This window comes from Physeter macrocephalus, chromosome 4 (assembly GCF_002837175.3).
Source record: "Physeter macrocephalus isolate SW-GA chromosome 4, ASM283717v5, whole genome shotgun sequence".
Lineage (NCBI taxonomy): Eukaryota > Metazoa > Chordata > Mammalia > Artiodactyla > Physeteridae > Physeter > Physeter macrocephalus.
This window is the reverse complement of record NC_041217.1, coordinates 49663293-49689453: the sequence shown is the minus strand read 5'-3', so window position 1 is coordinate 49689453 and position 26161 is coordinate 49663293. Positions and strand designations below refer to the sequence as shown.

The 26161-nt window shown below is 39.5% G+C and overlaps 1 protein-coding gene across 5 annotated transcripts in view; it reads left to right on the top strand.

Annotated features, from left to right (window-relative positions):
* Positions 1-12243: 12243 nt before the first annotated feature.
* ABL2 (ABL proto-oncogene 2, non-receptor tyrosine kinase) overlaps positions 12244-26161 on the top strand; it is a 122502-nt gene continuing 108584 nt past the window's right edge. For 4 of the 5 annotated variants that reach the window (XM_024133651.3, XM_024133648.3, XM_024133650.3 and 1 more), the window contains exon 1: positions 12244-12682. In XM_024133651.3, the coding sequence (XP_023989419.1) occupies positions 12526-12682 (157 nt within the window). In that variant the 5' untranslated portion in view covers positions 12244-12525. The remainder of the gene's footprint in view (positions 12683-26161) is intronic. The other variant, XM_055084179.1, reaches the window with a different exon arrangement.

The following is a 26161-nucleotide window of genomic DNA, read 5'->3' as shown; positions in this document are numbered from 1 at the left end:
CAACTTTTAACAACTGAGGGGAGGCTTAAAGGCCAACTTTCATTTCTTAATCTATGTTCTCTATTACTTTAATTCTTAGGACAGAGGAAGTTGTGTATTATTTATTTTAAAGATAAAATTAACGGCTTCCCTGGTGGCGCAGTGGATGAGAGTCCGCCTGCCGATGCAGGGGACACGGGTTCGTGCCCTGGTCCGGGAAGATCCCACATGCCGCGGAGCGGCTGGGCCCGTGAGCCATGGCCGCTGAGCCTGCGCGTCCGGAGCCTGTGCTCCGCAACAGGAGAGGCCACAACAGTGAGAGGCCCGCGTACCAAAAAAAAAAAAAAAAAAAAATTTAACAAAAACGTGTGTGTGTGTGTGTGTATATATATATATATATATACATATATATACACACACAAACAAAAGAAAAAAACTGAAAGGAAAAACACCAAAAATATTTATATCTGAATGGTGGTATTATAGACAACATTTGCATTCTTCTTTGTAATTTTATACATTTTCTAAGTCTCCTGAAATGAGAATTTATTACTCTGGTAGTTTTCCATTTATGTTTTCAAAGAAATATATTTGACAAATTATTTGTAGAAATGATAGAAAGTAGCGATTTCTAATGTTCTATTAATAAATACTAATGGCCACTTTGTGTATACCAGGCACTGTACTAAGTTGTTGGGAATACACTGGTAAATGAGATCAACCCACTTCCTGCCCTCATGGACTTAGAATCTAGTGAGGAAGACAGCTATTAAACAAGTAATTACAATAATGTGGGATAAGTGTTGGTAGCAGGTAATGAATTGCTTTGAAAGTGCGTAGCGGCGTGAAGGTGAGGTAATCTAACCTAGACTAGGGTTTGGGAAGTCTTCCTAAGGGAAGACTTAGGCTAAGAGCTAAGAGATAAGTAGGAGTTAGCCAGGCAACCTGAAAAAAGGACTGCATTTTAGGCAAAGGGAACGTTGAGAAGTAAGTTCAGCTTGCTTCTTTTGCTGAAAGCAGACTCACAAGAGATGTAGCTGTGGAGCTGGAGAGGAAACAAGGAAGCTGAGGAAGGTCTGGCAAACCCTCTTAAGGGAAACATGCGAAAATGTCTTTGCAGCTTCTTCCATCTGCACTTGCAGCTTTTCTAGATAGCTCAGTGGAAAATATAGTAGTTCTTGAAGCCACTAAACTAGTCACTTAGTCACTTACTCACTAAAGGAAGACACTTGTGTGTACAATAAAGGACGGCACTTCAATGAGATTTTCAGCTTTTTTTTTTTTCAGGTCTTCATCTATTGCTAAAGGTTTCTCTTCAATTGTGAGAAAGTTTATTACTGATCACTTCAAAACATTAACATGCTGGGAAAGATCCTAATGGAGTAGCACAACTTACGTGCTCTACAGACATCATTCTCCAATTTACCATTTATGGATAAGTAATATGCATTAAATAAACATGGTATTTTATGGCATTTGTATTGACTGTATTGGTTGTATTGATTAGGATTATAACAGAAAAACAGCTCAAACTAGCTTAAGAAAAAACATGGATTATAAATATAAATGCTTGCTTTTTCTCCCTGCATATCAATTCCCTCCTCTTCTCTGCTCCAAATGAAGGGAAACATGGCTGCCAAAATATCTTGCGCTTTACATCTCACAGTCCAAGTTCTCAAAGAGGAGCTGGCCTCTCTCAATTCCAGTTCCAAAATGTCCAGGGGAGGACTGTAATTGGCCAAGCTTGGGTCAGCTGACCATCCCTAGACCAATCACTATGGCTGGAGGTTTGAGAGTGAGGCAATTTTGTGTTGTTCTGAGAGCTTCACATATATTAACTCCTCATACAACCCTTGAAGGTATACATTATTATTAACCTCATATTATAGGTAAGGAAATTCAGAGAGGAGTTTTCAGAAGGAAAGCATAAACATTGTAGCAAATGCTGAAGTTTGCCCAAACAAAATGGTAGCACTTCTGGTATTCCCCTTCCCACCTTTTCTGGTAACTCTTCCCCATTACCCCATCCAGAGAAGTTTTCATGTTCTTCTGTGACTTGCTATTTTTTTTTTTTTCAGTGAACTTTGGAGATCTTTTTAAGCCCTATATGCCTATTTCATTCCTTTTTTTTTTCAACCAGTGCTTAGTATTACATTAACTATTCCTAGGTTGATGAACAGTTACTTTGGGTTCAATTTTTCACTATTAGAAACAATACTGTGGGATGAATTGGGAGATTGGGATTGACAGATATACACTAATATGTATAAAATAGAGAACTAATAAGAACCTGCTGAAAAAAAATAAATAAAATAAAATTCAAAAAAAAAAGTAAAATTAGGAATAAAAAAAAAGAAACAGTACTGTGTGGGACTTCCCTGGTGGTCCAGTGGTAAGGAATCCACCTTACAATGCAGGGGACGCGGATTAGATCCCTGGTCAGGGAACTAGGATCCCACATGCTGTGGGGCAATTAAGCCCATGCACCACAACTACTGAGCTGGTGTGCCTCAACTAAAGAGCCCATGTGCTGCAAACTACAGAGCCCACCTGCCCTGGAGCCTGTGCACCACAACTAGAGAAGAGAAAACCTGCACGCTGCAACTAGAGAGAAGCCCACGTGCTGCAACAAAACATCCCACATGACTCAGCAAAGATCCTGCATGCCGCAACTAAGACCCGACGCAGCCAAAAATAAATAAAATAAATAAATAATAAATAAGTCTTAAAAAACAAACAAACAAACAAAACAATACTGTGGGAATTCCCTGGCAGTCCAGTGGCTAGGACTCCAGGCTTCCACTGCAGGGGGCCACGGGTTAGATCGCTGGTCGGGGAACTAAGATCCTACAAGCCATGTGGCACAGCCAAAACAAAACAAAAAACAAAACAAACAAAACCAATACTGTGACCATACTTGAACATGTATCTTTGTGTGAATGTAAAAGTAATTTTTAGGAATTGCTAGGTAAAAGAATATATGAATTGTACACATAGTATGTATATTGTGTTTACGAACTGAGTATATGTATTGATAGATACTGCTACAAAGACCAGTTTCAATTTACACATGGGCCAGTTTGTCCTTCATACTAACCTCAACAACTCTAAACAGGTAACTTCTAAAGCCTGGGACATAGATAAGGGTTAATGTGGGCCCAGAGAAGGGACATCTAATCCAGCATGTCAGTTAAGCCTTCTTGGAGGAGGTGACTCCTAAGCTGAGTCTTAAAAAGACAAATAGGAGTTAGACAGTAAAAGAAGTGTGAAATGGATTAAAAAGTTAAAGGATGGAAAATATGTAGTGTTAGTGAGGATTTAGAGCAACCAAAACTCCCCTACATTACTTGTGAGAGTAAAATTGGTGAAGCCACTTTGGAAAACCATTAGATAGTATCTACTAAAGCTAGACATCATGTATCCTTTGTTCCAGAAAAATACCTTACAAAATGCATATCTATGGTTACCAGAAGACATGTACTAGGATATTCATATGAAAACTATGCTCATCAGCAATAGAATGGATAAGTAAAATATACTATAATCTCATACAATGAAACACTATACAGCAATGAAAAATAAATGATCTGCAACTATAAATGAAAATATGAATGAATCTCAAACACATAATATTGGGTGAAAGAAGTCAGACACAATGATTACATACTGTCTGATTCCATTATATAAAGTACAAAAATATGCAAAAATCAATGTATGCTATTAAAGTCAGTATAGTGTTACCTTTGTGGAGTTGGGAGGAAATGCGTAGAGACTGCAAGGGAGCATGGAGAAGGCTTCTGAGGTACTGGTAATGTTCTGCTTTTGGACCAAGATGCTGATGACATGGGTGCATTTAGTTTGTGAAATTCATCAAGCAGTACACACACACACACATGCTTTTCTATATGAACATTATGCTTCAATAAAAAGATGGAAATAAAAGAAGGGGGTATTTGCTTTCAAGACAGAGGAAACAGAGTAAGTACAGACACAGAGGCTTGATGAGTTCACTTAGGAGCAGCCCTTAGAATGGAAAGAGAAGGAGACCTTGGGAGTGGGAAGGAGGCAGAGGAAATTTGTTCAGTAGTGGGAATAAGATTGGCCTGGGTCCCTTCTGATTCTAAAAGTCTATGCTTTTATGATTAGCCCAAGGCCATATAGCTAGTTAATTGTCAAAAAGGATAAGACCCTATGGAAGACTAAAAACATGACCATAATATTTTGCTGGTCCTCTTATTAAGAGGTGGAGCCTATTTCCCCATCCTTTAAAACTGGGCGGGCCTCGGGGGCTTCCCTGGTGGCGCAGTGGTTGGGAGTCCGCCTGCCGATGCAGGGGACACGGGTTCGTGCCCCGGTCCGGGAAGATCCCACATGCCGCGGAGCGGCTGGGCCCGTGAGCCATGGCCGCTGAGCCTGCGCGTCCGGAGCCTGTGCTCCGCAACGGGAGAGGCCACAACAGTGAGAGGCCCGCGTACCGCAAAAAAAAAAACAAAACAAAACTGGGCGGGCCTGTGACTTGCCTTCATTAATAGAATGTGGTGGAGTGATGTTGTGAGAGTCTTGGAGACTAGGACTCCAGAGATGATACAGCTTCCGCTCTTGCTCTCTTAGAATACTGAGACCACCATGCTTTAAGGAAGCTCAGTGTTATGGCTTGAACTTGTTCCCCAAAATTCATATGTTGAAATCTTAACTCTTTTTTTTTTAACATCTTTATCAGAGTATAGTTGATTTACAATGAAATCTTAACTCTGAGTACCTCACCATATGACATTAAGAAATAGGGTCTTTACAATACACACACACACACACACACACACACACACACACACGGAGAATGCCATGTGAAGATGAAGCCAGAGATGGGGTGATGCTATGCACCAAGGAACACGAATGATCACCAGGAAACCACCCGAAGCCGGGAGGGAGGCAGAGAACAGATTCTCCCTCACAGACCTCAGAACGAACCAACTCTGCTGACACCTTGATCTTGGACTTCTACCCTCCAGAACTATGAGAAAATAAATTTCTGTTGTTTAAGTCCTGTGGTACTTTGTTACAGCAGCCCTAACAAACTAATATACCTCTTGTTCTCCAATAGGTTAGACTGTTTACATTAGCTTGCTAGGGCTGCCATAACAAAGTACCACAGATTGGGTGAGTTAACAGAAATTTATTTTCTCAATGTTCTGGAGACTGTAAGCCTGAGATCAAGGTGTGAGCAGGGTTGGTTTCTTCTGAGACCTCTCCTTGGTTTGTAGATGGCTGTCTTCTCCCTTTGTCTTCACATGGTTGTCCCTCTGTGTGTCTGTGTCCAAACTTCCTCTTCGTATAAGGACGTCAGTCATACTGGATTAGGACCCACCCTTAGGGCCTCATTTTAACTTATTTACCTCTTTAAAGACCCTATCCTCAAATACAGTCACTTTGTGAGGTACTGGGGGTTAGGGCTTTGACATATGAATAGGGAGGTGGGTATAATTCAGCCCACAAGAGGCCAATGGAGGAGAACCGAGACAGCAGCACCAAATGCCAGATATGTGAATTGCCAACCTTCCATCTCAGCTGAGCCTCCAGCTGAATGCTGTTACATGAGTGAGCCTAGGTGAAATCAGCAGAAGAACTATTCAGACAATCCACACAATTGCAAGAAGTGATAAATCGCTGTTGTTTTAAGCCACTAGGTTTTGGGATTGTTTCTTATTCAGCAATAGATAACTGAAAGAAAAACCCATTTCACATAAATTCTAAGCCAGGCTCAGTTCCACTACACTAGTTAGTGGTAGGCTACATGTTAAAGGGATTGTTTAGTCAGTTATTTCATTATTACCACAGAAAAGGAGTGGTACTAATTTATTAATTTAAGATGAATAGATATTATTGCTACTAGTAACATTTATATAGCACTTTGCCAATTGTTTGAAATAGTCTCTTAATAATTTATAAAGTTTTTTAGTCAAAGAAATATTGAATCATAGACCCTTGAGGCTAAAAGGAACAACAAGAGGTCATTTAACCCATCTCCTTATCTTCAAAGAGAATGACTTATTCTATGCCAGCCAGATAAGAATCCTCCTCCTCACTGTAATCCAAAAAAACTTTAAAAGTGTCGATCTGTAAATGGAACTGTATTTGGCACTCTATAGGCCTTTAAAGATTTAATACAATGACAATGCAGAGACAAACCATACATAAAACCCAAAGTACTGCATGTGCAAACAGCTTAAAAAGAATGGATAAAAAGGATATGGTATGTACAGGCAATACTCGGACATACTATGGCTTCATTTCCATACCATTGCAATAAAGCAAATATTACAATAAAGTGAGCCAAACAAATTTTTTGGTTTCCCAGTCTATGTGAAAAGTTATGTTTACACTCTGCTGGAGTCTATTAACCATGCAATAGCATTGTGCCTAAAAAAAAACGCCACAATATACAGACTTCAATTAAAAAATACTTTATTACTAAAAATGCTAATCATCATCTAAGCTTTCAGCGAGTCAGAGTAGTAACATCAAGGATCACTAACCACAGTGGTTAAGAATCCACCTGCAGGGGACACAGGTTCAAGCCCTGGTCAGGAAAGATCCCACATGCCATGGAGCAACTAGGCCCGAGCACCACAACTACTGAGCCCATGCGCCACAACTCCTGAAGACCGCACATCTAGAGCCTGTGCTCTGCAACAAGAGAAGCCACCACAGAGTAGCCCGTGCACTGCAACGAAGAGTAGCCCCCACTCGCCGCAACTAGAGAAAGCCCGCATGTAGCAGCGAAGACCCAAAGCAGCCAAAAATAATAAAATAGATAAAATAAATAAATGTATTTAAAAAAAGATCACTAACCAGAGATCAACATAACAAATATAATAATAATGAAAATAATAATGAAAAAGATTGAAATGTTGCCAGAATTACCAAAATGTGCTACAGAGACACAAAGTGAGCAAACACTGTTGGAAAAATGGTGCCAACAGACTTGTGTGATGTAGGGTTGCCACAAACCTTCAATTTGTTAACAAAATGCAAAATCTGTGAAGCTCAATAAAGCAAAGTGCAATAAAATGAGGTTTGCCTGTATATACAACAGAATTTTATTCATGAGAAAGAAGGGAATTTTGCCATTTGTAACAACATTTGTGTTAAGTGAAATAAATCAGACAGAGAAAGAAGACTACTTGTATGATGTCGTTTATATGTGGAATCTGAAAAAGCCGAACTCATAAAAACAGACTAGAAAGATGGTTAGTAGGGGCTGGGGGGAGCAGGGAGGGGGAGGAGGATTGGTATTGGTCAAATGGTACAAACTTCCAGTTACAAGATGAATAAATTCTGGGGCTCTAATGTACAGCATAGTGATTATAGTAAATAATACTGTATTACATACTTGAAAGCTGCTAAGAGAGTAGATCTTAAATGTTCTTACCATAAAAAGAAATGGTAATTATGCGCCTGCTAGAGGTATTCACTAACTCTATGGCAGTAATAATTTTGCAGTATATAAGTATCAAATCAATGCACTGTACACCTTAAACAATGTTATATGTCAGTTAAATCTCAATAAAGCTAAAAAAAGGGTTGGTTGGCCTGGGGTGACCCAGCACTGGAGCCTACTGTCCCTTTGGTGGGGTTGATGGCGGACTCTGGGAGGGCTCACGCCAGGGAGTGCCTCCCAGGGCTTCTGCAGCCAGTGTCCTTGTCCCTGCGGTGAGCCACGGCCACCCCCACTTCTGCGGGAGACCCTCCAACACTAGCAGAATAGCACAAATGATTGCAAAATGTGGTAAGCTTCATGACATTGGTCTTGGCAATGATTTCATGGATATGACACCAAAAGCACAGGCAACAAGAACAAAAATAAACAAGTGCAACTACATCAAACTAAAAAGCTTCCGCACAGCAAAGGAAACAATCATCACAGTGAAAAGGGAATGAGTGTCGCTATAGTGGGACCCCAGTTTCAAGATTTGGCAACAAATGTGAATCGCAATATCAGCAGTCTTTCTCTGATTTTTGTGGGCCGTGACTTTGGATATTTGGGTGGCTCTGTGATTGGTGGAGTTCTTTTTGACAATATGAATCTTTTTCTTCTTTTGGGGGTGTCAATGTTCTCTACCACAATTGGTCTTTATCTTGTTCCATTTTGTAAGACTGCGGTGTTACTGATTGTCATGATGTCCATCTTTGGTGTTTCAATTGGCATTCTGGATACAGGTAATCCTACTGCTGGGAATAAACCTAACAAGGAGAAGACAAGCATACAAAGCCCAGGGACATTGCTGGATATGTGCTGGCCCATAAAATGGTATAAGTTTTGTGAAAATTGTGAAACCACAAAGCAGTCTCAATAACTGATGACTAGTTTAAAAGTTTCTCTGTTTTATATAAATATATAAAATAGAAAGGATAATAAGAACAAAATAAAGATTAACAGGTATAGAATTCAATGCATTCCTCCTTCAGTAAAAAATTTCTGTACTTGTACCATAGAATAAAACGTTGAGTTAAAATAATAAATAAATAAAAATAAATAAAGCTAAAAAAAGAAGAAAAATGCTACATATGAAATTACATTTTTCTTCCAATTTATCTACACAAATATTTTGAGCCCATGTAGATAATATAGACAGAGATTAGCATAACTATACAAGCATATGCATTATACAGGTAAAAGAAAAGATTTTGAGAAACATGACAGCTCCCAAATATTTGAAGGGCTGCTGTGTAGAAGAAAAGTGAAATTTATTCTACGTAGCTACTGGGTAGAACTAGGACCAGGGGTGAAACAGATGGAAGTTTCAGGGTGGCACGTGTCAGTTTACCTTTAGGAAGAACTTTTTGACAATTAGAACTCTTCAAAATAAATGGGCTCCCTCACTGGAGTTATTGTACAGGGAATTCCAGAAGATTATCCTAGATGACCTCTAAGGTTCTTTCTAACCCTATGACATTGAGCCATATGTCAAAATTAAACACATTTGGGGGATGTAGAGGGAGGTAATTGAATTTTATGGGCAAATAATTGTTAACCAGCTGTGGTTGTTTTAGGTATGGACCAAGTAGAGTACAGGGAAACTATTATGTCTCTATGGATAAGTCTGAGATTTTCCTAAGAAGGAGGCAGGATCTGAGTAGAACCCTGAATACTGTAAAGGGAGTCATTGGGCACCATATTGGGGAGAATCTGAGTATCACAAAAGTCAGAGTTAAAAGGAAGACATCCTAGAAATAAGCCTATTGGATAAAACATATATGCCTGCTATAGAAGGGGTGGGGATTTGAGGAACAGGAGCTGATGAACATTAGGCAATTATAATCCAGTGTATCCTGGAAAATAATTTTGAAACATCAGATGAAAAATTTAGACATTGTACATGATGAAGGGGAGGGGAAGCACAGTCAAAGCAATGAGAGGAAGAAGTATTTTTGTTTTAGTGAGTTGCTTGGTGAGGAACCTAGAAAGAAAAGGCTAGCAGCAGGAGAATCCAGCAGAGAGATGATCTGAGTCTAAATGAACACTGTATCCATATAGACATAGAGAAAGAAATACTGACTAATATGGGAGAAAATGTAAGGATGTGGCAATAGCCTGGAAATCCAGATTGGTAAAGACAGGGATCAGTGAAGCATTGCTTACCAGTTCCCTGTTTCCGGAAATAGTGGTATTACTCCGATTATAGGGAAGGTAAAGATGATGAGCATCTATGTCTTCATTGTGCCTTGTTGGTGTTGATGATGGGTTTGATTTTTGGGGGCCATCCCCTGGCCACTGCTCAGGTGAGGCTGTCCCCGTGCTACTGTGCACCATCCCTGCTCCTTTTTTTATCTGGTTTCTGCACCTGCCTGGAGTTCACAGCTGCCCTCATTTCAGCTTGAGCTAATAATACTTGGGATTGTTTTAAATGTTTTACTCGTTTAATTGTAATTCTCAGGTGAGTCACTTAGGCTTGGTTATATTGAGATGAAACAGTGTCCTGCACCTAAGTAAGTAGATTTCTCCCTGGTCTATCAACCGCCCCTCCCCCCCATTCTGAAAATTCCCATTTCACTTCGAATATCTCCACTTACAAGATATTTGCTTTAGTCTAGGCAGGATCTTAAGACTCTATGGTAGAGGAATCTTCATATGCTAAACAAAGGTAATATTTCACATGCAATAGTTCACATGTGCAGGTAACTGGTGATGACCATGTAGGAATGACTAATAAAGTGATATATGATTCCACCTGTTTTTATTGGCTGATTGGTGTTTTTGTTTTTAGTTAAATAAAGGTGGCAGGTGGTGGATGGGGGCTCACATGAATAAATACTGTAGAATTTGTTCTATTATCTAAGCATACACCACTTGAAAAAAATTAGGCCTGGAAAAGTTGATGGATTTCTGAAAACATTACATTTTTTGTACTAATAGTAAGTGCTTGTATGACTTTTTTTATATGCCAAATACTGTTTTAAGTGCTTTACGTATATTAACCAATTTAATTCTCACAACAGCCCTGTGAGGTAGGTACTGTTGCTATCATCGTCACTTCACAGATGAGGAACTGATGCACAAAGAGGTTAAATATTTGTCTAAGAGCAAACAAATATTGAGCCCAGTTTTGACCTCAAGCACTTAAGTGCCTCCCTTACCCACTGAACTATACTACACTTACCCATTACATACTATGAAAGAAATAGAGAAGCCAGACCATTATCCCCCAAATTAAATTCTCTCAGATAATAAAAATCAAACAACAAACCAAATCATGGCTCTGTGACAACCTTTATCCCTTGTCAATGATTTTTTTTTCAGTAGTTGCAACACTTCAGGAATTAAAAGGAAAAGACAAAGTATTTTAAACACAGGAAAACTTTGACCAAATGGAAAATTCACATTGTATCCAGTGCTAAAGCATAGTGTTTCTGTTCCCATTTGGTGGGCAATTTCAGTTATTTCTGGTCATACCCTGGATGGCAACGGAATAATTTCAGAGCAGTTTTATAGTAGTGAGTATTAATGGTTCATCTAAGGTCAGCCCGGTTCTATGAAAGACATGTAAAGGAGAGCTGTATCCACCTTTTTCCCTGAAATTTATCTTCCCAATGGTTGTTTCGTTGCTTCTTTGCAATGGCTCCCACATCCTCTGCTTTAAAGCAAAATTTCAGTGTGGTACCTCCAATAGTTGATGCTTTTTATAAAGGAAATAGGGAAGCTAAATGAATAGCTAAAGAATAATTATCAAGTTCTTTGAGAATGTAAAAAAACTGGATCAATATTAACATGCAAGAATGCTCAGTAGGGGGGAGATAAGTGAATATTTATTCATATATATGTATGTGTGCGCGCATTAAAAACATTTCTCTTCTGCCTGAGTCACTGTCTTTAGATAACATAAGTTAAAGATAAGTTCTCATTCAGAAACAGGGTCAAAGGTAGTTTTATTTTTCTCCTTTGTCATCAAAGGAGACCTGACCACGTGCACTATATATAAAGCATGCCGGTAAGAAGATTAGCTTTACTGTCAAGCAATGTTAAGGGTAAAAGAAACACACGTGGTTACACAGTAAAGGAGTTCAAGAGGAATTCATTGTAATACAATATGAGGAACCGGGTCATAACTGCTTCTCCAATGAGACTGTAGAGTGCAGACAACCGAGGCGAGTGCAACTTAACATTATGAAATAGTTTCAAAAAATTACAATGAAATAATGTACCTTTTTATTATCTTCATGTAAATTTTATATCATTTACTTTTGACTGTAGGTCGGCTTGATGACGAGGGTATTTAAAGGTATTCTCCGGGGCATTTTAGGGAGCCTCACCTGGATGGCAAGCACCAAACGCCTTGTGCTTTTCTGTCCCAACTGTGCCTGCTAAAGAGCGAGCTGTGCACCTGGGGCGCTCAGCGCGACTGATTGATTTGACAGGTGGAGGTGGGACAGGGAAGGCTTTAGACCGACCAACCCTAAAAAAAGGCGGTAGCATGTAGAACCGAACGTGGGAGGGGTTGGCTAAGGCGGATTCGGATGTGGAAGGCCGAGGTGCCGCGAACGAACCGAAGGGCCGAAAGACCTGAAGCAGCGGTAGACTTGCCAGTGAGGTAGGTACGGGGGCTGCGGGGGGCGGGGGCGAACCCACCCTCCGAGGAGAAGGGGGCGCGCGGGCGGGCCGGGGCCGGGGCGGGGCGGGGCGGGGCCGCTGGGAAGCCCTCCCTCCCTCCGAGTAGCGGAGGTGACTGGTCGGGTGGGGGGCGGGAGACGCTCTGTCCCACGCTCTCCCAGTGCTCGGTGGTTTAAAGATGGCGGCGGCGGCGGCGGCGGCAGCGTTGAGGGCGCGGAGCCGCGGGATGGGGAGGGAAAAAGAGAATCTGTGAGGCGTCGAGAGGCAGCGCGGCGGCTGCTGTGAGGAGTCGGGTGCGGAGACGCCAGTGGCCGGACCGTTCAGGGCCGGGGCCTCGACTGGGAAGGAGAGGCCGGAGCAAGCGCCTGGAGCCCGAGGCCGGAGCCGAGGAGGAATGTGACCACGGGTCGGCGGGGGCGCGGGAGTACGCAAGTGCAGGGATGGGGCAGCAGGTGGGCCGCGTCGGGGAACCTCCGGGGCTTCAGCAGTCGCAACCCCGCGGGATCCGGGGCAGCAGCGCAGCCAGGCCCTCCAGCCGCAGGCGGGACCTGGCGGGGCGCACCGCAGAGGCCGGCTTCAATATCTTCACCCAGCACGGTGAGTGTGTCCGGGAGCCGGCGTGAGGGCGTGGGGGAGGCCGGAGGTGGGGTTGGGGCGGGGTGGGAGGCAGACAGGCAGCCCTAGGGGGTCGGGGGGTGGAGTGGTGCCCAAGAGTGGGGGCGGAATCTGCTGCCATCTGGGCCAGTCACGGGAGGCGAGTCACACCCCTCCCCCCTCCCGTCTCCAGCCTGGCTGGCAGCTCCCGGGGGCGGAGGAGGAAAGAGAAGTGGTCTTAGGGACCTTGGGTGGATTGTTTTCTGCCCTGGGACGCGACTGTGCGGCTCGGGGAAGACGGTGGATAGTGTCCTCAGGGGAGAGAAGGATGAAGGGAGGTGTGAGCTCAGTCCAGGTGTTAGTATAAATCGGTCGTTAGCGAAGGGAGCATGAGTTGTGCCTCGAGGGATTGGGAAATAGGAACTGAATCTCAGCAGGTAGTGGCCTATGAAGTATATACGTATAAATCAGGCAATGAGCAGTGTCAGGATAGTGAACAGTGCCCTGAAATAACCTTCTACGGGAAAGATAAGGGTAGTATCTTAGCACTTTGAATTTCTTTTTTTTTTTTTTTTAAACTGGAAATGAAGGGCTTTGCCAAACCATCCTCTGTACTGCTCTTTTGAGTAGGATACATTTCTGAGATGGCTGGCAGGGGTTAGAGGTTGGTGGGCATCGTTAGGACTTTGGATACAAACAAGAGTTTTTCTTCTTACCAGGTGTGCATATATATATATATATATATATATATATATATATACACACACACATACATACTTACATCCTCTATATGGTCTGGAACCTATTACTTTGGCGTCATTATCAAGGTATTTTTAAAACAGTTGTCTCCAGACTCGTGATCATGTACTCCAAGAATTTATGTATCTTTATTACTGTACTAATGTGTAACTCAGAAATGTACACAGAAACAGAATTTAAGAAAGGATGAGATGAAAAAATAAATATAACAAGAGTTCTAATAAATTTTTTCCTGCAGCCCAGTGGATCCTTTTGCACTTCCTCTGAGCTGCACCCACACCACTTTTGAGGCCACTTGTCTAGAGGAAGGAAGAATGGAGAAGGGGGGAAAAAACCAAAATTAACCTTCATGGAGTTGAGATACCCTAAGACCTGAGAGAGGCTGAAGAGATAGATGTGACTTCTGTATAACGGACTGGCTAGTTGAGGTTGGATGAGAGGTAGCAAACTGGACTTTCATTGAAGAGGCATATGGAAAATAATAAAAGATAAAAGAGGGTATTCTATACTGCATAGGTGGGGAAGACGAGGAAGGAAAAGAAGTGTGAACTATTCCTCAGAAATGGAGTTTTGGAGGAAGTTAAGACAAATGATAGTATGCAGAGAAAGAGATGAACCTTAGAAGCTGTGGCTGCTAGGTGAGTTGTATCAGAGTTCTGGGTTTGGACTTTGTGAACAACCTGAGTTTCCTAATGGAAGAGGTATAGGTGATTTGGGCCATTCAGGAGTTACATGTCTACTCTAAAAGATGTGAGTGAGCTTCTCTTCCAGGTCTATAAACATTTTATGAAGGTGCCATATAAGTTAGTCTGTATCGAAATCACTTCCTGAAACATAGGAGAAAGAATGGGTAAATAGTTTTCAGGGAAGAAATGATCCAAGTAGCTTTGCTTTGTGGGAAGTGTTAAGTTATGTGTTAAACTTGGCCCAGTAGGTAATGGTGATCCTCTTCCTCTAGCATCTATTCAGGATGTAAGATTTTCTGAGAAGAAGGAGGTCATGAAGAATGGAATAGGAGATTTTGAAGGATGAATAGGATTTGGATCTATGGAGCAAGAAAAAGAGGGCAGGCTGTGCAGGAGAAACAACTTAAGTGTGAACAATTGAAATGAACGTAATTTGTTGATGGTATAGTGAGGAGAGACATCTGTCATGAGTGAAGCAAATCCTCCAGGAGTGAATCCTAGAGCAAAAATTGCAAGAATCAAGTTCTGGTCTTGGCTCCACCTGGCTGGGTGATTTAGTCACTTACCATCTTTGGGTTCCTTTATCTGTTAAATGTTGGATTGGATGATTTCTAAGGTACCATCTGACTCTTAAGGTACCATCTGACTCTTAAGATGTTATGATTCTACTGATAATTGAGAAGCAGTGGGAAGAAAACTTTGAATACATTGGATTATGGGCTGGGTTAATGAAAATGTGGCAGAGGAGTTTATATCCATTTACCTGATTGGTTAGTTTATAGGCTATGTAAAGAAACCCAGGTGTGAGGTGCTGAAAGCCTTGGCCTTGAGTGGAGGCAATGAAACAGGTGGGGTGAGTTTGAGGGATATTTCATGCATTCAACAAAGAAAAGTTTTTTGAGTACCTATTATGTACTGGGCCCTGGGGATGTTGCTGTGAGTATAACAAGGTCCCTGTCCTTGTGGAACTTAAGGATTTTATGATTTGGTTTGGAGGATGAAAGAAGACAGGACGACTTTGGAATACTTAGGAGGCATTCTGCCTGGATTTGAAACCTGGCTTGACTGCTTATTTGTGACCCTGGACAAGTTATTTAACCTTTTTGTGCCTTGGATTCTTCATTTGTAAAATGGGGATAATAAGAATACCTGGTAATAGTACCTAGATTAATGAGTTAATATGTACAAGGCACTTAGAATAGTGCCTGGCATGTAGTAAGGGCTAAATATGTGTTGGCCCTGGCTATTACTACTACAACTACTGCTACTATTAAAAACAGGGATGAGTCAAAGATAATAAGTTTTGAAATTGGCTGTATTGACAAGTTTGGAAGTTAGAAGCTGATTGAAAGGATGGGAATAGGGTAAGTTTGTTGCCAAAGACTAGTATGTAAAGAATAGAATTGGCAAATAATATAGGAAACAAAGGTTAAGTGAGTACTGTTTTTAGACAGATGGGTGTTTATAAACTTCTATAGCTCAGAGTTTCTCAACCTTGGCAGTTACTGCCATTTTGGGGTGGGTCGTTCTTTGTTGTGGGGGTCTGTCCTATACTTTGTAAGATGTTTAGCAGCATCCTTGGCCTCTGCTCACTAGATGCCAGTAGCACCCCTTTCTGGCAAACTACCTCTCCCTGCCCACCCCCCCCAGCCAGTTGTAACAACCAGAAATGTTTTCAGACATTGCTAGATTGCCCCTTGGTGAGAACCACTGCTTAGAAACATGATAAATTCTGGTTTGAATGAATAAATTCAGTTAGATTCAAAAGCTTCTCTGTGGACCTGTTGTTTGACATTTACACAAAAAACCTGGTAACTAGTGTACAAGCCAGTGTCTTGAGTTTCAGTATTGAGGTATTAGCCCATAATTTCATATATGAAAGTTAGGTTTGACTGTTGAGTTTACATGTAGGTTTAAATATAGATTAAATATTGTACGTAGTCAGTAAAAATGTATGTACGTTACAGAAATGGGTTTATCAGAGTCCATGATTTTTCTTCTGTAGATAAAAGAAATGGTGTTTTCTCATTGAAAATGAGAATGATATTTTTTTATTAATATGTGAGTAAGTTGTTATAATTTGCTTTGCCAAAAATGCCTTTTGTGAATGTAATTTAGAAGGAATAAAAATAATTGGGCTGTTTTTTGGTATGAAAGAGGTGAGTGCTGTGTGATTTTTCTGAAATGTGCTATTGAACCTTTTTGGTGAGCTGATGTTTTGTGACTAGTAATCTAGGGTTGAATACCTCCTTGTCTTTTTAATATCTGACATATATTACAACAGTTGAGTGATTTCACTTCAACTTTACTTCCTTCTCTCACTCATTTGCTGTAATGTTATTAAAAATTAACCTTAAATTGTGAAGATTTGAGTAATAAAACTTTTCCCTTAAACTCATCAGTTTAAGTGGTCTGATTTCTTTATTTAGGATTTGTAGTTCATGTTTTAGTCTTTGCAGAATGAAAAATGTCGGCACCACAGGTTGAAAATGATACTGTAGAAAAGAACAGGAAGGCAGTTGTAAGGGAATTTTAATTATGGTGACCTAGTATAGTGGCTACTGATTCTTATGAGAACCAGACTTTTAAAAAGAAATCAGCCGTTAGGTTTTTGTTAACCTCCAAATCTGCGTAAGTTACAGGTATCTGGGTGTGTCTGTATTTTTAGAAAAGTGACAAAGTAATTTGTGGTACAGATTCTTTTATCACAGCCCAATTGACAGTAAGGTCCCAGGTAAATTTTGAAGTCTGAAGTTTCTCCTTAAGGGTCTTCAACTTGCTTTAAAAAGAAAAACCAGTATCTTTCCCCCTTGCAATTACTATACTATATCATTTTTTTTTCCTCTTCACTCTCTCTGTCAAAATCAGTAATGATGATGGTAATACTTATTTATATTTGTGTAGTTTTTTTTGAGTTTTTGAACACCTTTTATGTCCTTTATCTTATTTGATCTTTACAATTACAGTTGGCCCTTGAACAACATGGGTTTGAACTTTCAGGGTCCACTTACAGGCAGATTTTTTTCAATAAATATGTACTATAGTTTTATCGCGGTTGGTTGAATCCACAGATGCCAAACCTGGATATGGAGGACCACCTGTAAAGTTATAAGAGGATTTTCGACTTCGTGGAGCGTCGGTGCCCCAACCTCCAAGTTGTTCAAGGTTTAGCTGTACTCTGAAATAGGTGGGGACAGATATTAATCTTCCCATCTTATAGATGAAGAGTTAAGAGAATTAAGTGACTTCCCAAGGGCACATAGCTGTTAAGTTATGGGCCTGAAACTCAAGCCTTTGTCGCCAAATCTTGCCATAGTGTAGAGATTTAGAGAACATGGGTTTTATTTTATTTTATTTTATTATTTATTTATTTATTTTTTTTGCGGTACGCGGGTCTCTCACTGTTGTGACCTCTCCCCGTTGCGGAGCACAGGCTCCGGACGCGCAGGCTCAGCGGCCATGGCTCACTGGCCCAGCCGCTCCGCGGCATGTGGGATCTTCCCGGACCGGGGCACGAACCCGTGTCCCCTGCATCGGCAGGCGGACTCTCAACCACTGCGCCACCCGGGAAGTCCAGCATTTATATTTTAAGTCTCTGTTTTGTCTAAGTCTCTATTTTTCTCTCAAGTGACTCTTGATTATTAAAGGACTTTCAGAAAGCAGCAAAAAGGTAGGCAAATTTTAGGGATCTGAAATCACCTTAGACCTGCCTTCCTTGAGGGTAAATGTTATCTTCTTAGGATAATTTGTCTTATGGGTCTTTCTTACTCTTTTCATACTGGTGTTTTCCTTCCTTCACAGAAGTTGAACTAGAAACACAGGCCAAGGCATATGTAAAGTTTAGGTTGAGACCTCATTCTAAGCTGGCACATTTATTTGTTTGCTAGTTAATATTTAATGATTTTTTATATTGTAATCTCCTTCATCTGACATCCTTTAAGAACTTTTTGTGCCTGCTTGTGTTATTTTTACCTCTGGTTATAAAGTTTCTTGTTAAAAGCATGTTTTTAGTAGAACTTTTATATTCTTAATTTTGTGAGTCAAATTGGGCTTTTTCTCATATACTATGTGTATAAAATTTCAAAATACATAATGTTAACCATATCAATCTTAACAGATTTCTTCTGGAATAGATAAATTTGGAGTGTCACTGTTGATACTTTACCAGATCATATAGAACTGTTCTCAAACTTCAGTGTGGAGACCCAGATTGCTGGGTCCCACCCCCAGAGTTTCTTATTTAGGTCTGAGGTGGGATTCGAGAATTTGCATTTTTGACAAATTTTCAGGTGTTGCTGAAGGCTGCTAGTTGGGGCCACACTTTGAGAACTGTTGGTAATGTGAGATTAAGAAGAGTGGTGGATCAAAAGTAATTCAAAGATTGTCAGTTTTCCGAAAACATAATGTATTGACTCTTCTACTTAAAACTGGTTCAAAAGTCCATTCGTTGCAAGTCTAGTGTCCACATGCAGGTGTCCACTGTGTTATGCCACTTTTTTTGCGGCAGGAAGAGATGCTTTGGCCTCAACTTTTTTTTTTTTTTTTTTAAATCTCTAAAAGTTCATATGTTGAAGGTCTGTTGAGAGGTGCACTTTTTTTTTTTTTTTTTTTTGTGGTACGCGGGCCTCACAGTGTTGTGGAGCACAGGCTCCGGACGCGCAGGCTCAGCGGCCATGGCTCACGGGCCCAGCCGCTCCGCGGCATGTGGGATCCTCCCAGACCGGGGCGCGAACCCGGTTCCCCTGCATCGGCAGGCGGACGCGCAACCATTGCGCCACCAGGGAAGCCCGAGAGGTGCACTTTTGAAAGAATCTTGTGTCAGGGAAAAGGGAGGTAAGACACAGAGTTCTGCTGACAGACTTAGAGTGGGCCTTAGTCCCTGGAAGAAGCTGTGAAGAAATAATTGCCACTTATTGAGTGCTGTGTGCCAGGCATGTTCTAAGTACTTAATTGCAGGGTTTTTTTTCACTTAAACCCCATAAAAACTTGCTTGCTCAAATTGAAAAAGATAAGAGACCAAAGAAATTGGGATACCTATTTGTGATTCTATAGTTATGTGTGATGATGCTTAGTTACCTTTTGGGGTTTGTGTATATGTACATATGTATATGTATGTGTGTGTATATAGGAAGATTTTTTAGTCTTTTTTTTACCCTTTCTCTCTTGAGACCAATGATGAGGGTTTCAGAATGGTAGACCAGGGTTAGATCTATATACTTACTCTGTGGCTATGGATTGAGACTTAGATATTATGGCCTAACAAATGGAGCAGTAGGTGCTCACAGTGCAATTTGAAATCTCATGGTAATGTTGAACTATTGGCTTAACCTCTAGACTTAGTATTACTAATATTTCTTATTTAAAGACTTTTATATCCCCCACTCCCTGTTGATAAATTACAACTCTCCTTTTCTCTTTGTATTGGAATCTATGTAGCCACTTAAAGTGATCTATGTAGTTTATTATTGTAATATGCAACTTATAAAGACATTTCTTTTTCCTTTTTAGGTAATATGATAGAATTAAAAAACTAGTTTAACACTCTGGAGTATTTTCTGTGTTTCTTTATTCAGTTATTTTACAGTAATTGCCTATGTTAATATCTGAGAATTTTTAGGTATAGTTTAGAATTGCTGTCTAAAAGAATGATGCTGCTTAAGTAGATATTGATGAACACTCTCATGAAACAGTTAATAAACTAGTCTTGTGTGTCTGTGTGTGGGGAAGTGTGGTATTTTGTATGATATCTGTTGGTTACTAATCTCTGCCTTTTTGGGTTGAGGGCATAATTTCAGTATGTAAATTTGTGATCATTGTACTAATTAGAATGATTTCTCAGTTTAATTCTTTTCTTTTTCTTTAAATAAATAAATTTATCTATCTATTTTTGGCTGCATTGCGTCTTCATTGCTGTGCACGGGCTTTCTCTCGTTGCAGCGAGCGGGGGTTACTCTTTGTTGCTGTGCGCGGGCTTCTCATTGCGGTGGCTTCTCTTGTTGTGGAGCACGGGCTCTAGGCGCACGGGCTTCAGTAGTTGTGGTGCACGGGCTTAGTTGCTCCGCGGCATGTGGGATCTTCCCGGACCAGGGATCAAACCGTGTCCCCTGCGCTGGCAGGCGGATTCTTAACCACTGTGCCACCAGGGAAGTCCCAGGTCAATTATTTTCAATTGAACTTTCACTCAAATAAATGAACAGATTAATGCACATTAACTATAATACTGTGACAGATTTAATTTTGGTTGCTTAAAAAAATGAGACCTATATTGGGCTTCTTCTCTGTCTTTGCTTTGTGCTGTAAATGTGCTAAGTCTATGGTGGTGGTACTGCGGGCTCCTCTGTAGTGAACTCTGCCAGTATTGGCTTTTGATCCAGCAGAACACAAAGCTCAGCAGGCCCAGGCAATTTATATTCCCTGGTTTGCTTTTCCAAGGAGAGGGAGGGTTTAGAAAACCTTTCACTTGATGTGGTCAAGGTCAAAGAAAATGTTCTGTGGCTTAGTATAATATACAATATGTACATATACAATTTTGTTAACATGTTCCTTTCTCTGTGCTAATTCCAGCAAATTAAAATAACAATACTGAGTTAGTACTAAAGATTGCCACTTAGCATTTTGTGGTTCCAGATAATTACTAAGAAAACTTGGTAATTTTCTTAGGAAAACTTAAAAATTTTCCTAAGACTAGCAGTACTAACAGGCATAATTCGTATCACCGATCTGTTTCTTATAGGAAAGAAAGGTTGACACTTGAAGGTTTTTGTTATAGTAACTTTCTTTTATTAATGTTGAAATTTGCTTTTTTAAATTGTGTAAAAATATATAAAGAGGTATCTCAATGTAAAAAAAAAAAAAATCAGTACAGAAGCATGTAGATTAGACATGAAAGTCCTCTTTGATATTCCGACCCATGATCCATATTCCCTTGTTAGAGGAAACTACTGTTCATGGTTTGATATGTTATCTTCCCAGAACTTTTTATGTATTTACATTTATGTGAGTGCACATATTAATACTTCTCTTGCCATTTCATAAATGCAAGTAAATGCATTATACTGTATGAATTTTTTCCTCCCAGATTTGTTTTTTGCATTTAATATGTCTGGAAAACCTTTCTATGCCAGGATGTGTACATTTCTCATTCTTTTCAATAGCTTTATAGTGTTCTGTGCTCTTGATATATTTTAACCATTTTGTTTGATGTTAACCATTTTCTTATTGACGAATATTTGTTTACAAGATTATTAAAGATCTCCTGTTTTCCTCATATTTTTTCTTATTACCAGCTTGAACCTTTCTGAAATTTATATATACATATTTGAGATTGGAACCAACTTAATGTTTTTCCATTGTACTAGTAATTGAATAGTTCATCAATTTCCACTGCTTTGAAGAGCTGTATTTCTTATATATTTAATTCTCAAATGTCCACAGATCTTTTTAAAACTCTTTCCATTGTTCCATTCATCTTTATTTCTTCCTGCACGTTGTTAACATATTTTAATTACGGTAACTGTATTATAAGCTTAAAGTGTATATTTTACCTGGGTAGTTCCCTATTATTGTGTTACTTTTCAAAGTTTATTTGGATGTTATTGCATATTATATCTTCCAAAGATTCTTAGGACCAGATTGTTAAGATTCAGAAATCTTGATGGGATTTTGATAGTGATTGTATTGAATTATACGTTAATTTGAGGGTGAATTGACATTGTTGCATTATTGTGTCCTTACATCTAAGAATATGGTGTCCCTTTGCCAGTCTAGGTCATCTTTGTATCCTTAAGTAAAAGATTTTCCATTGGTTTCCCATTGTTTTTGGACATTTCTTGTTAAGCTTATTGGTGGGCTTCTTAAAATTTTTGTTATGATCATAAGTGTAATTCCTCTGCATTACATTTCCTAATAGCTTATTGCTAGTATATGAGTAGTGATTTTTGTTTGTCAGTCTTGGGTCTGGTCGCCTTACTGTATTCGTATTGCATCTAATCATTTTCCCTTTAATTCTCTTTCTAGGAAGGCAACCAGATTTTCTGTAGTAGTAACTTTCTACCAACATTTTTATTTTCTTAAAACTGATATTCCTAGAGGCCTCTTTTTTTAAAAATAAGGAAGAGTTTTAAGCTGTTATTACTATTCATTCTTTATCACACTTCTGTACTGTAAGGCGTTTGGTTGGAGGAGGCATGGTGGAAGTAGGAGTGGGTTGCAGGGAGACCGTCTATCCTTTTTCTTAATGAATTCTGGTTACTATTATTGGTGGTAACAATACATGTTTTGTCCATTTATTTTCTACAAAATAGCTAAGCTATATATAGTACATATATCTAAAGTATATATATAATAAATGTGTATATATACACATAAATATCACATATATATTATTAAGTGTACCTTCAGAGAAATTGCCTGGTATATTTTAATACGGCAACTAGTGAAATTGTTTCTCTACATTTTGCATTAAGAAGTGTCATTATTGGTGACTAGCATCTAGACTAAAGCATACAATTTATGTTTTTGCACTGAGGGGAATAGTAAGTTTGGTAAATACATTCCTAATGTTGACAATTCATAGTCACAGTGCTACATCAGTAATTGAGACCTCTGAACATTGATTTTTGGTAAACGTAAACCTTTTAGCTATGAAAAAAGATGTATTCTGTGTATACTATAGAGGAGTTCCGGATTCTCTCCAGATAGCATCTGGACTTGTGTTTAGCTTCTGAATCAATATATATATTTTTAACTCTGCCGATAATCCATTAGCTAACTCAAAGACCAGATTCAGTGTGGAATGATTAATTCTGTGAAACTGAGAATGAACTTTAAGGAGGTATGAAGAAAGAATATTTTCTTTTATAAAAATGTATATTTATCAGAAGTTAAGTTTCTGATACCAGTAAACTCTGGTCTATTCTTCAGGAATAGAAATAAAATGTGAAGAAAGCATTTTTTTTAAAAAAGGAAGTATTTCAAATATACAGAAAAGTAGAGTGCATAACAGAATGTCCAGGTACCCGCCACCCAGATTTAACAAATGTTAATGTTATGTCACATTTTTTAAAAAAGAAAACATTATAGAGACAGTTGAATACCCTTTGCAGAGCTTCTCAAACTCATTCTTCTCCCTTCCTATCCTGAGTTTAACACTACCCTGATGGTGTTTATCCTTCCCCTCTACATAGTTGCATTTTATTCCATTTTATTCTAGTTATCTGTGGAGGGTGTGTGTGGGGCAGGCGCCAGTTTGTAGCTTTGTATGTTTGAAAGATTTACATAAATTCTATGCCAGATGTATCTTGCAACTTTCTGTTTCTATCCTGTGTGTTTCTGAGATATATCCATTTGAAATAATATAGTTCAGTATTCCACTGTGTAACTATACCACAGTTTATTCAGAATTTTTCATATTTATGGTTTCCAGTTTTGCATAAAATAGGTGCTTGGAGTTGCTATTTGCTCTGACCAGAAAACTCTTTATAGTTATTTTTATCAGAGATATATGTGGAGAGTTTATAAATAGTCAAAGAAAATGACAAGATTTGAAATGGAAAAAAGAAGAAAGCAGCCCCGTCCCTCTTCCTAGGTTGGCACTGTCCAGTATGGCACCTACTAGCCACATGTGACTATTCAGCAAATGTCCTTTGTCCTCATTGAGAAGAGCTGTGTTAAAATACACACTACATTTCAAAAACTCAGTATGAAAAAAGAATGTAAAATATCACATTAATGTTTTTATGTTGATTACATGTTGACACGATAATGTTTTAGATATGTCAGATTAAATAGATTAAAAAAAAATAAATGTATTTATTTATTTATTTTTGGCTGCGTTGGGTCTTTGCTGTGCACGGGCTTTCTCTAGTTGTGGCGAGCGGCGGCTACTCTTCGTTGCTATCCGTGGGCTTCTCATTGCGGTGGCTTCTCTTGTTGCGGAGTATGGGCTCTAGACGTGAAGGCTTCAGTAGTTGTGGCTCCCAGGCTCTAGAGTGCACGCTCAGTAGTTGTGGCGCACGGGGTTAGTTGCCCCGTGGCATGTGGGATCTTCCCGGATCAGGGATCGAACCCGTGTCCCTTGCATTGGCAGGCGATCCTTAACCACTGTGCCACCAGGGAAGTCCCTAGAATAGATTGTTAAAATTAATTTTACGGATTAAAAAATTTAACCTAGCATCCAGAATATGTAAAATGACATAGTTTTGCTCACATTTGTGGCTTTCATTTCTGTTGGACAGTTCTGCTTTAAATGGTAAGCTCTATGAGAGCAGGAACTTGATCTTGTTCACCACCGGAGTCCATGTACCTTTAACAGTGACAGGCACAAAGTTGACTCTCAATAAATTTAAATGAATTGATACATTCAACAAGAGAAGGTATTGTTTGCATTGTTCACTTAGGAATATTATACCTGGCATGTTACAGTGCAGAGTTTATTCCATAGAGGTGCTTTGAGTTTTCTTTGCAATTACTGATTGGAAAAAAGTTACTTTAAATTTGGATTAATTATCCAGTGTATAGTTTTCCTTTTACTACCCTATTTTTAGCTTAACTGCACTTTTAAGTCTTAGGATTTCATAATGTTTTCATTCTGTCTTTATCATTATATTTTTCATTTTCTATTTTATTCTGTTATTAATTCTGCTGTTTGGGAAAATTCTAATGGATTTGTAAGTTCTTTGATCTAATTATTTCAAGTTATCTGTTTCTTGAAATTACTAGCTGTCTTCAAAGAGAAAAGTCATCTTGGCCATGGGCTGTATCAGGATGGCTTTAGCTCTGGCAAATTCTCTACCACGCTGTTACTTTTTCAAGTCTGAGGTCATGCTTATCCTTTTATGTTTATCTGTTTATTCTTTTTTCTTGGCAGCATATAAAATCTTTTTATTTTAAAAATTCTTCCTCTTTTTTTTCTTCCAGTTTATTGGGATATAATTAACATGTAACCTTATCCAAGTTTAAGGTATACAGCTGTTGATCTGATACATTTATGTATTGCAGTGTGAGTACCATCATAGCAATTAACTGACAGTTGCATCAAGTCACATAATTACCATTTCTTTTTTGTGGTGAAAATATGTAATATCTACTCTTTTAGCAACTTTCAAATATATAGTATTGGTATTATTAGGTATAATCACCATGCACTATACTAGATCTTCAAAACTTGTTAATCTTATAACTGGAAGTTTGTACCCTTTGACCAGTGTCTCCCCATTTCCCCCACTTCTTAGGCGCTGTTAACCACCACTCTCCTCTCTTGCTTCTCTGAGTTTAGTTTTATTGTTTGTTTTTTTTTTGTGGTACATGGGCCTCTCACTGTTGTGGCCTCTCCCGTTGCGGAGCACAGGCTCCGGACGCGCAGGCTCAGCGGCCATGGCTCACGGGCCCAGCCGCTCCGTGGCATGTGGGATCTTCCCAGACCGGGGCACGAACCCGTGTCCCCTGCATCGGCAGGAGGACTCTCAACCACTGCGCCACCAGGGAAGCCCCTGAGTTTAGCTTTTTTAGATTCCACATATAGGTGATATCATACAGTATTTGCCTTTTTTCTGTCAGACTTATTTCACTTAGCATAATGCTCTCAAGCAAATGGCAGGATTTCTTCTTTCTCATGGCTGAATAATATTCCATTTTGTGTGTGTGTGTATATGTATCTCTCCCATCTTCTTTATCCATTCATCTCTTGATGGACACTTAGGTTGTGTCCTATCTTGGCTATTGTGAATAATGCTTAGTGAACGTGGGAATGCAGATATTCCTTCAAGATGCTGTTTTCATTTCCTTTGGGTATAAACCCAGAAGTCAGATCACTGTTCATATGGTAGTTCTATTTTTAGTTTTTTGAGGAACGTCCATACTGTTTTCTGTGGTGGCTGCACCAATTTACATTCCCATCTACAGTGCAGAAGGGCTCCCTTTTCTCCACACCCTTGCCTGCCAACCCTATCTCTTTTTTTTTTTTTATTTTTTTTTAATTTTTTTTGTGGTATGCGGGCCTCCCCCTGCTGCGGCCTCTCCCGTTGTGGAGCACAGGCTC